General features: G+C 33.4%; 1 protein-coding gene and 1 long non-coding RNA gene across 6 annotated transcripts in view; one reads left to right on the top strand and one right to left on the bottom strand.

Annotated features, from left to right (window-relative positions):
* LOC126744996 (uncharacterized) overlaps nt 1-12,078 on the bottom strand; it is a 431,319-nt gene that overhangs the window by 11,256 nt on the left and 407,985 nt on the right. Inside the window, exon 2 of the long non-coding RNA XR_007663390.1 lies at nt 2,903-2,930. This is a non-coding gene — a long non-coding RNA (uncharacterized LOC126744996). The remainder of the gene's footprint in view (nt 1-2,902; nt 2,931-12,078) is intronic.
* LOC126744986 (pumilio homolog 2-like) overlaps nt 2,999-12,078 on the top strand; it is a 335,676-nt gene continuing 326,596 nt past the window's right edge. For 2 of the 5 annotated variants that reach the window (XM_050452611.1, XM_050452614.1), the window contains exons 1-3: nt 2,999-3,325; nt 10,256-10,480; nt 11,177-11,334. In XM_050452611.1, coding sequence (XP_050308568.1) covers nt 10,265-10,480; nt 11,177-11,334 — 374 coding nt within the window. In that variant the 5' untranslated portion in view covers nt 2,999-3,325; nt 10,256-10,264. The remainder of the gene's footprint in view (nt 3,326-10,255; nt 10,481-11,176; nt 11,335-12,078) is intronic. The other 3 variants (XM_050452613.1, XM_050452610.1, XM_050452612.1) reach the window with 2 other exon arrangements.

The following is a 12,078-nucleotide window of genomic DNA, read 5'->3' as shown; positions in this document are numbered from 1 at the left end:
AAACGATATTCACAGCCCGTTCGTTGTGAATATCGTTCTGTTGTATTATATGGTCCCCTTATTAGCAAATTAATTTTAACATCCTTGAAAGGATTCAACACAACATAATTTTTGAGACATTGTGCTTATGAGTCTCATATTGCCATTGTCAACCACGATTATGGTTTTATTAAGAATCACCTCGGTCTGATGCCACTTGCCAAAATAAAATTCAATGGTGCTTTCTCGTACATTCAATAAATAAATGAATAGGGGAGATAATAAATAAATAAATCTCCCAAATGGCATTTTTTTTGTATATTGCTTTGTTTTTAGGATGAAAAAAAAGCATTTCGCTAAATTTCAACAAATCGGCTTAGAGGGCTTTTAAAATGTGTTCAATTTATTCTTATTTTCTTAAGACTCACACCTTTTACCTAAAAACATATATCAGACTATTTGAAGACCACAGGGGAAAAAGGATGAGGGTCCAAAAAACGAAAAATTGACATAGACACGCCAAATCGCGGAAAAAATCCAGTATTTTACGTCTATTATACCATACCGAGGAAAACAAATGAGATGACCATATAAAGTGCGTTTTGGTATATGCCATACACGGGAAAAAAGATGATGGTCCACTCGATTTATACAAAACGGATGAGAGTCCAAAAATTCCCCACTCTTAAAAAGCAGTTTGCTTTTGCTTTTAAGTGCGGTAATGTGACTCGCGAGTTTAATTTTGTCTGCTTCACGTGTTTTTCACGCAATTTTTAAGATGGCTGAGTGTGAATCTTCAAGCGTTACTAAAAAAAGGTCAAAAATAGGTCGCGCGTTTTTGACTCGTCAAAAAAACTGAGAATTTTGCAAACACATGAAACTGGTAGCAGTTGTAATTGTTCAAGGTTAAAATGTTTTGAAGTAATTGGTGTTCAAGACCGTTTGGCGATTATTAAAAACTTTAATGAAATAAAATCCTATAATGAGCAGACCTTATACTTGGCAGGTCTCATTTCGCATGAGCCAGTTAAAAGACGGCGCCAAAGAAAAGCTAACGATGAAGATGTAGTTTATCACTCTTTAGTAAGTTGTATTATTGTTCTAGCTCATTACTTGTTTTACAGTAGTTAATTTCTTTCAAGGTTCGAGTAATACGAGATAATGGAGCCAAAGAGATATTCCTGTTTGCTACAAGGCAATGCTGTCGTTACATGGAATATCAGCGAAGCCCATTCAAAACATCCAGCAAAAGCTTGTTAAAGACGGACATGCTGGTGAAGATGGTCGTGGTCGACATTCCAATCGACCAAGCAAGTTACACCAAGAAACCACTAATGCTGTCTTTGCTCATATTCGATCATTTAAAGGTAGACAGTCACACTATAGCCTTCACAAGTCGAAAAACCCTACCTACCATAGGAGTTAAACGTTTAGAAAATGGTCCAAATGTTTAAGGAATTACATCCGACTAAATCAATTTCATATGAGTCATATCGTTCTATCTTTTTAAACAAATTTAATATTAGTTTCGGTTACCCGCGCAGTGACACATGCAGCAGTTGCGATGAATATAAAGCAAAAATTACAGATCCTTCACAGGCTTCAAACCTTGCTACTTTACATGTGACAAATCAACTTCACCTTAAGAAGGCAGAGGCTTTTTATCAAAGAAAACGATCCGAACGCAAGAGAGCTCAACAACACCGCCATATTGAAGCTATTGCTATCGATTATCAAAAAAACTTGCCACTGCCAAACATTAGCACTAATGACGCATACTACAAACGACAGTTATCGTTCTACTCATTTAATATTCACGTTTTAGCCAGTGGTGAGGCATTTTTTTATACGTACACAGAAACCGCCGCAAAAAAAGGAGCAGACGAAGTTGCTTCTATGCTGTTTAATTACATACTCAATGAATTGAATCCCGAAGTTCAAGAACTTGTGATTTTTTGTGATTCGTGTTGTGGACAGAATAAAAATTATACTTTGTTTCGAATGCTTCATTATGTTGTACATAAAGTAGGCCGACTTCAGTGTATAAAAATGGTTTTTCCAATTAGAGGACATAGCTACATGGAATGTGATCGTAATATGGGCTTAATCAATTCCAAAGCTTTTGTCGAACTTCCTTTCGGTTGAAATGATCACATTCGAAATGCCCGCGTTAAACCAAGTCCCTTTAAAGTAGTTAGCTGCGAAAATCAAGAGATTTTTCGAAGCTGGACTGATCATTTAACAAACTATTATGTAACAAAATGTCCCTTTGAAACCCGCCCAATCAGAGAACTGCTCATAAAAAAAGAAGAGCCCAGAATGATCGATCATCGTGATTCGTACAATGGAGGCTTTATTTCAAGCGTCGTAGTGCCTACAAAAAAAAACTGGGAACTACCAAAAAAGGAAAAGCAGCCAAAGGCAAATTAAAAAATGCAGACAATATAGTTGGTATATTAGATCTACCTTCAGGACAATTTGAACTTCCACATTTCAAATATGAAAACAGGATTCCCATCAATGCTAAAAAATACCAAAACCTGCAGGATTTAAAACGTTTTTGTAGTGTCGAAGCTCAACTTTACTTTGAAAATTTAAATGTAACTGAATAAAAAATTTTTGGACCTTCATCTTTTTTTTCCTGATTTTGTGTAAATAACCATAATAAAATTGTTTTCTAGATGCTTATGTTAAAAAATTACTAGTTTTAAACTCTTTTAGTAAAAACATACACACAAGCCTACCTTTAAAAAAAAAATCTTCCAAAAAGAGTTAAGCTATAAGAAAATACACGGTTTTTAAATTTAAAATCCGTTTCGCACAAAACTTTGGATTTGTGACCCTTTTTCGCGTGTAGTCTTCATTTACTATTGTCGATAATTTCAGTGATAAACTTTTTGACCTGAAATGAATATAAACTTACATATTTTTAAAGCGCCCCGGTAAAATGTCTGCGAACCGGGTTGCCTATCTAACAGAGAGATGCGCAAACGTCAAACGTCAAATGCGAAAAAAAAAACAATGGCGGCCCGCCGCGCATGTCTCTAAAATGGCCGACGCTCCTTCGAGAAATTTACGTCGCTGTTTAAAATCCGCAAAAATCTTCGCTTAAATGGCGTAATTTTCGCATCCCTCTGTACGTTGTAAATTGTAAATAGTTCCTTGTACAGTTAGTGGTAATATTTTTGTGTTGTGACCGCCGACATAGTGTAAAATTTCCGATCGATTCTTGTGTTTGTGTACAGTGAAGACTTTCGTTCGATTGCCGGACGCCGACACAAAAAACGCCGGTTTTTACATATAATACGCCTCGCTGATGACCCACGGCCCTTGAGACATACGACAGGTAAATTACAGTTTACGCTTTTAACTCTATTTTATTAAAAAATGGAAGTTTTAAGCAAAATTTCTTTGTCTTAATTTGATCGATCACACAACCGCCATTGTTGTTTGTGACCGGGAATCGAAATGTCATCCTGGTAAACAACTGGGTGTATTTGCTTGATTTAATTAAATTTTCAATGTTGTGGGGTGGCATTGGCTCCGGGGGTTGTATCTTTTAGTAGAACTGTATTTTGCAGTATATTTATAAACACTCTAAGGTATAATGATAAAGGAAACTTGCTGTCAGGTCTCTGACAGCTGATGTTTTTTGTTCAATTTTTACTGCAGAAAAAATCGATTTCTGTTTTTAAAAGCGTCTACCACCATTATTCTTTTAGGTCTCACTGGTTTTCTCAGTTTTTATATTAGGCATACATTTACTTAAAAAATAACTCTTTTAGAGACTTTTTCAGTAAGAGTCCTTTAGTTTACAGTTATTTTGTTTTTGTTTGTAACTAACCTCACTTCTTTCTTTTGTTCTCTTTTGTAATATTCTTTTTAAGGTTAATTTCTGTCCCTGTAGCATTATGTAGAGCATAACACCTGCTTATTATTATTTAAAATGTATGTAAATAATCTAAACTATTTATAGAAAAATTATATGCTGTTCACCCTCAGATATACCTTAGGATTCCCTCCAATTTTGAGATGCTCTTGTGAATATGTTTGTTAAATCTATTGTTTACTTAATGTGCTTATCAATTTTTACTGCATTTTATTATTGTTTTCATTTCTATGTCATAAATGCTCATATATATTTTATAGGTTACATTTGTTTGTATAGTGTGTGCGGACATATACCATTGAACTCTTGATTAAGACTCATTGTGGGCTGCTTAACATCCCTAAGCTATCCTAACCTTCAATAATTGTGCACAAAAATATTATAATTTTGGGTATTTTTATGACCCAAGATATCTTTATGGTTTTATGACATTAATTTATTTAAAAAAAAAACATTATTTATTTAACCTCTTACAAACACCTGAAGGTTAAAGTATCACAAATGCACAATTTGACAAATCTTGTTGCATTCTTAACCTCACATTTTTTTTTCAAGTACTTTATTGTCGAAAATTTGGTACATGTACACGAACTTTATTGACAAAGCTTCAGAAAATAAATACAATCAAATCAGACTTTACAAAACAAATATAAAAAATTTATACAACATATAAAATGCCTGAAAAAAAAAAAATGCAAGAGAAAAATGTTACAAACAAAATCCTTATAAAACAAAATATATGCATGTAGACAAAGGTAGCAGAGATAAAGGGACACATAAAGGAATGTTCAAAATTAGAATTAACAGATTAAAAGCTTAGCATCTACTACACAACATCCTCAGCCTTAAAAAAGTCTTCAATCGAATAAAAGGCTCTTAGAAGCAAATATGACTTCAGTTTACAAAGAAACTAGCGCAAAGACTGAACACTTCTTAATTCGACGCTAATGTGATTATAAATCATTAAACCGCGATATATAAATGAATCTTTGATAGATGTAAAATGAGGAATAGGAAGGGGAATATTATTAATCTGTCTGGTAGGATAACTGTGATGTCGGATTGGAAAACTGTTCTTATTTTTGAATATTAAACATGCAGTTTCCAAAATAAATAATGATGGTAGGGTCAAAATACAGCTCTCTCTGAAAAGATTACCACAATGCATTCTAGAATGGGCCTTAAATAAACTTCTGTGACAGCCCTCTTTTGCAGCACAAAAACAGACTGAAACAGATAATTTGAACATGCACCCCAAAATGGAAGAGCATACCTTAAATGCGACTCGAACAAAGCAAAGTACACATCACAATCAACATCTCTCCCCAGTTCATGAATGGTTGCCCTAACAGAGAAGCAGCCAGAAGCAAGTTTTTTATTTAACTTTATTAGGTATATGGTCAAAAAACTTTAAATCTTTATCAATGACTAAACCAAGAAATGCAGAATTGTTTACCATGTCCAATGCGTTCTCACCCGAAATCAATACTATCAGCTTGAAAATTGAAACCAATAATATGGGACTTTGACATATTTAAGCAAAGTTGATTGGAATCACACCATTGCTTTAATTTCAGGAGATTGGCTGCAACATCTCTGACAAGCTGCTTGGGATCTTTATTCGACCATAAAACCATTGTGTTGTCAGCAAACAATGTAAAATGTCCACATATGCTAAGAGTAATAAGATCATTAATGTATACAAGAAATAGAAGGGGACCAAGAACTGACCCCTGTGGAACACCACAATCCACAGACTCCCTACCAGAAAAGTCACCATTAAGGTACACAGACTGCTCGCGACCAGACAAATAGCACTGAAACCACTTCAGTGCAACACCCCTAACTCCATAAGCAGAAAGCTTCTGAAGCAGTATCCTATGACTCACACAATCAAAAGCCTTGGACAAGTCACAGAACACCGCTGCAGTTGCCTCTCTTCCATTAACACCCTGGAGAAGTTTGGACAAGAAATCAAACATAGCGTCAGAGGTGCTTTTCCCTGATAGAAAACCAAATTGTTCATCTCGAAGAACCCCTTCCCCCAGAAGAAACCTTAAAAGACGATCCTTCATAAGTCTTTCAATCAACTTAGATAATCCTAGTTTGATGTTTGATGTAGTAAATAAACAACACAGCCTGATTTAATTGGATATTTTTGCCTTTAAACTGTCCTCTGTTAAAGAACAATTATCTAATGTTGGTTCTGGGTTGTATAATTGATAGGTGTTATGTTATTTTATAAATTTCAGTTATCCCTTATATGTAACTGCTTTCATGTGTTGAATAAATAAATAAATTACTGCAATAAAATGCTAACAACTCTTGGATCATAAAACCTCCCAAAACATTGAAAATTTAAATGTAATTAATCAGACAAAAAGTTTATATTATAAAGTGAAATTTAATGACAATAGAACCAATCTAAGGAGAATAAATGAATTATTAGCCGAATACATTAATCGATGTAACAAAACAGGAAAAGACCTATACAAATCTTGTCTGTAGAGGGTCAACCAAACTGCAATTTAAAGGAGAAAGCTGATTTTTGCAACCAAAATTTTAATATAACATCACTTTTGATATGCATAATAAATTACCCAACTCACAATATATGTTTCAAATGAATGGCTTAAACAGATCACCCTTTTTAAGGCCAATAAATCACAATGTCATAATAAAACATATAAATTCCCTAAAAAACAACAGTGCTCCATGGCATAATGGGATATCAGTGAGGCTAATAAAAGACCATCACATTTACCTGCTTGAACCATTAACATATTATAATAAATTGAATTTTTAAGACAGGAATTTTTAAATCTGGAGATAAAAGCCAAATAAGTAATTACAGACCCATTAGTATAATCTTCAGTACTAGCTATGCCATGCATAAGATAATTAAGCATAGAAGACATGAATGGTAAAAAAAAATTGCTGTATTTTTGGATCTCGCAAAGGCTTTTGATATTATGCTCCATGGATAGCTTCTTGATATCCTTGAGAGGAATGGAGTAAGGGATTCCATGTTGGTTGTCTTTAGGAACTCTATACCTTAACTGACTCCTCTTCTATACAAATTGGAATTCCTCAGGGAACAGTTCTTGGACCCCTGTTGTTTATTTTGTATATAAATTCAGTCACAAATTTAGAAGTAAATGGAAAGGAAATTTCATATGCCAATGATACAGTAGCTACATTTGATGGAAATTAATGGAAAGACATAAAAATTGGAAATCTATCAGTTCCTATTAATGAAGTTTTACCCCGCAAAGTATTTGGGAATTATAATCCATATATTATCCATATCACACATTTAAAAAAATATATGGTTTCTTGTATATGAGTTTTACACACTTAGAAACTTAACTAAATAATATAGGCAGCTTAGGTAAACAGCATATAAAACTTAACAGTCTACAGAAATTGATTTGACTTAAAAACAGTCCGAATTTTATTTATTTATTTACGGAATTTACAAAAGTGTTACATAGCATACCCATACAAACATATTATATATTCAGATACAAAACTATCTATAAATCAGTGAAAGGTGTAAATAAGTTAATTAATTAAAGCCCCTATGAAATAATATTCTTTAACTGCCCCTTAAAAGATGTAATCCTAGAGTCAAAAAAGCTTATCTGTCCTGACAGACCATTAGCACTTCATGCCATTCATGTAATTGGCTCATTAATACCATAATTGGTAGGGTGGAATGAGACTGAAAATATTTCTGATTGTCTATTCAATCTGGAAGGCACCCTAAGTTTAAAAAGAGACAATAACTCGGGACAATCTATAGCAGCATTTAAAACTTTATGCATAAAACATAAGTCGAGTAATGTTCTTCGTGACTCTAATGTGGGTAAGTTCAGGTTATCCCTGACCCACTGATACTAATACTCCTGTCTCCTGTAACCACATCTAAAAGCAGCCACTCTTAAAAATTTATTTTGAGTTTTTCAATCTGCTCAATGTAGCAGTTATATGACGGGAACCACACAATTAAGCCATACTCCAAGATGGGCCTAATAAGAGAGCAATAAAGTAATCTAAAAGTAAACAAAGACAAATTAGTTGTAGACCGTTGGACAGAACCCAGCATTTTCATTGCCCCACCTGATTGATGTGACTTTTAAAAGACAACTTGGAGTCAATAAGTATTCCTAGTACTACTAGGAATAGACTAATAAGTCAGAAACCTCTGTTTTGACACCAATTGCTACATTATTTATTTTATAAAGAAAAGCAATAGGGTTTCTTTGCTTAGAAAAAGTAATCTTATGGCACTTATTGATATTAAGGGACATTCTATTCAAGTGGCACCAATCAAAGAACAAATTAAGGTCTTTTTGCAGGAGCACAGCATCAGAAAGGGATGTGATAGGCCTAAATAGATTCACATTATCAGCAAACATTAGCACACAACAATTTTCAAGTTTCCAAACTAAATCAATCAAAAATAGGCAAAACAAAACGGCCTGAGTGAGAGCCCTGTGGCACCCTCCAGATGGCACCAAAATTTTAGAGGAACATACCTCCAAGATTAACAATCTGGGTTCTACCTCTGATGAATCCCGAGATCCACTAAAGAAGAGGCCCCACAAGCCGGTGCAAGAGTACCCTATGGTTAACCCTATCAAAAGCCTTGGAAAAATCTGTATATATTGAGTCAACCTGAAGTCCCTTCTCCAAGCTGCGGTAGAGGTAGTTGACATACAGCACCAAATTAGCATCAGTAGATCTGCCTTTTTTAAATCCAAATTGCTCAGGATTAAATAAAGATTTAAAACTCCAGGCAATCCTATGACTGACCAGGCAGTCAAGCAGCTTTGGCAACTCAGATTGGTTACACACAGCCCGATAATTGGAAATTTAATTTCTACTACCAGATTTAAAAATGGGTTTTAGAAAACTTCTCTTCCAGAGAGTGGGATAAGAACCAGTACCTAGAGATTTGTTAAAAATGAACAGTATTGGTTTCATAAGAATACAAACACATTTCTTTAGGAAGAATGCCAGAATCCCATCTGGTCCAGGGCAGAGCTTATTCTTAGAGGAAGTAATAATCTCATAAACATCCTGCATTGACAGAGTTAAATTGACTTATCATAATGAAAAGATGGTATTTCATTGACTTGCTTATCCGAATAGACAGATGAAAAGTATTCTGCAAACATATCTGCAGTATCCAAGATATTCATACTAATCCTGTTATTGTATGTCATTCTGGAGGGAAGGCTAAAACCAGTTCTTTTATTTCGAATATATGACCAGAAGTACCTCGGATTGCTAGAGAGATTCATTTCCACCTTATTAATATATTGTTGATAGCACAACTCTCTTAAGTACTCACATTGATGTCTCAAAAATACAAATTCATCATATTCCTGCTGTTGACCACTAATTTTAAACTTTTCGTGAATTTGTTTCTTTCTTATGATCAAACTGCGAAGCTCTGAAGAAAACCAACATGGAAAAGAAGAACTTTTGTACTTTCCATTGAGGAGTAGATCACATTATAGAAAATTGAAACTATGACATCAATAGATGTCTCTCCCAAAAACAATTGATTCCAGTCTATACCAGCAAGACAATTGTTAATTGCTATGTAATCTCCCTTACCAAAATCATAAAAATATTCCTCATATATCATATCATCAGAATTTTCTGCACAACAAAGGTCAAAACTAATTGCTGTATGGTGCAAGCTATTCTCAAAAATCTTGTCTATTGCACGTTCGACACTAATTAAATCTGAGCTACTAAATACAAGATCCAAAGCAATTTTAGGCAACTTCAGAGAGTCTATATATATAGAAATATTTAATGGTTATAAGGTCATAATCATTGCAGTAATTTTGCAGACCCCAAGAACATGCCAAAAAATGTTGTTGGTTTATGTGCCGAACATTCATATGTATTAAAAAACAGCACATATCCATTAAAAGTTTCATATAAATTCTATGTTGGATATTTAAGTAACTTTTACAAAGAAGACAACAACAAGTTGTGATAGATCTCTATTACATCCTAAATAATATAAAATATACTGAATCTGAATTAATTAATTAATTAGATCAATTTTACTGTACCAAAGATTAATTTAAGAACCCCAAATAATGAAAAATTATTTAGTGTAGATCCTAATAGTATATCTTCTTTTAATAGAATGATGGTAGTAACTAATGAAACTTTCTGTGAGGGTCAAACAGATCTGTTTAACATCAGTCTTAAAAGGCTGTGCTATAAATTCTTCATTGTGTTAGGTTTCTTCCTTTTTTGTTAACTAGTCTATAGTAATTTTGCATGTAATTACTGTTATACGGTATTAATATAAATAACTATACATTTGTACAATAATTTTCTTATTGCTCCATATAGGTTCACCAAATGAAGTGGCTTGGCAACGGTACCACTGTCCCGGAAAATGATTGTATGATGAAATCACAAATGGATGGCGTTGGGGCTGCTATGGGTGGCCCCCAGAGAACCCAAGATGATGCGGCCGTAGGATATGTGTTCCAACGACCCCCTGATCCCGAATTTAACGCCTTCGGAGGCCAGAAACAGATCAGATGGGCACCCGGAGATGATACTATCATTGAGGTACTTTAATTTTTCTATTAAATAAACATTGCTTGGTATTAATAATAATAATAATAATAAGCCTTTATTTCCAACAGGCAACTTGCCCAATAACAGGAAACAGTTGCAAAACAATGAAAAATATAGTTAAAAAAAAAAAAAAACACACAAACAAACCTAAAAGAATGAAAAGAAAAGAAAAAGAGTAAAGTAAAGTCACATTCTCAAAAGTTATCCAAAGAATTAGAACAAATAACTATTAATATGATATAAAAACCCAATTATAAAAGTTTAACAAGATAATCACATATTCAACAAAATTAAATTAATTTAAATTAACTGCAATATACCTACTAACTATAACTTAAACACATGGGTCTTAATCCCAAGAGTAATGATCCACCAAGATATCGACAATCACATGAACCGGAGAGAAATTTATATCGCACATGTGGTATTATTGACATCAAAATATAATGTCTTTGCAATTTAAATTAAATTAAAAATTAACCTGAAACAGATCACTCATTGAACCCCCATTTTCTGTTTACTCCAAAACAAACTCACCAAACAACAAGAGTCATTTAAATCTAGTCTGAGTTTATTTTTGATTTGAAATATTTTCTAATTCAGTGGGATTCAGTGGCATCTGTAAGTCATTGATTTAAGTTGGAATTTTAATCGTCGAAACTGCCAATGTGGTTATTAATTTTTCAGAATTCAGACAAATGGAAATATCCTTCAAGCAGTCAAGGTGTTTCGTCAGGTTCACCTTCTATGCAAGGACCCAAGGACCCGACACCCCCTGGGGCAATGCCTTCCGGCGCACCCTATGGAGCAACATTACAAAGTACCCTTTATGATCTGGGAGTTAGGTGAGTTTTTATTTTAATAATAATCGTTATTGTGTTTGTTATTATTAGCTAATTATTGATTGCTCAATATAGAATTTTACTACTATTTATCTATATTAAATATCTTACTAAATTAAATTTTTATGCCCATACAGATTATGTGTTAAGAAAATTTTCCTAAAAAGTTGAGTTTAGCATTAGAGTGGAAAGAAAAAATTTTTAATTTCCATATTTTTTGATTTTTTACCTGAATCAGAGATTTTCCACATTTTGCAGCAACATGACACCCTGTATACCTGCTGCCGGCAAAAGCTTTATAAATCGATTTATTTAATCATTTGTAATACCTACAATTTTTTTAAATAAAATTCTTTAGTAGTTCTAGAAGTTCTCGTTTGCAGGCTTATAGAGAAGAGTCAAGTAATAATTACCAAAACTACATTTTTGAAAATATGCATGATATTAACCAATAAATGTAAGATCTAATATACAAAAAGCGAATTTCAGTTGTCTATAAAATAACATATCTAGAACTAATAACAAATAGGGCTTTTATTTCATAAGACCAAAACAGTAATTGACAAGGAAAAGTCAGCAGAGAGGAGAAAAAAAGGAAGAAGCATACTTATCAGCATTAGGTCTATTAATTTATATATTTGTATCCTGACTTATGTTTTTTTATCCTACTTTGTGACTTTTTATTTTTAAAACATTTGTCTTATACCAAAATGGTCCTTTATGCTGGCCTGTGATGGCCTATGGCTA

This window comes from Anthonomus grandis, chromosome 15 (genome assembly GCF_022605725.1).
Source record: "Anthonomus grandis grandis chromosome 15, icAntGran1.3, whole genome shotgun sequence".
In the NCBI taxonomy this organism is placed as follows: domain Eukaryota; kingdom Metazoa; phylum Arthropoda; class Insecta; order Coleoptera; family Curculionidae; genus Anthonomus; species Anthonomus grandis.
The sequence above is the reverse complement of the archived record's forward strand: the minus strand, read 5'-3'. Positions and strand labels throughout refer to the sequence as shown.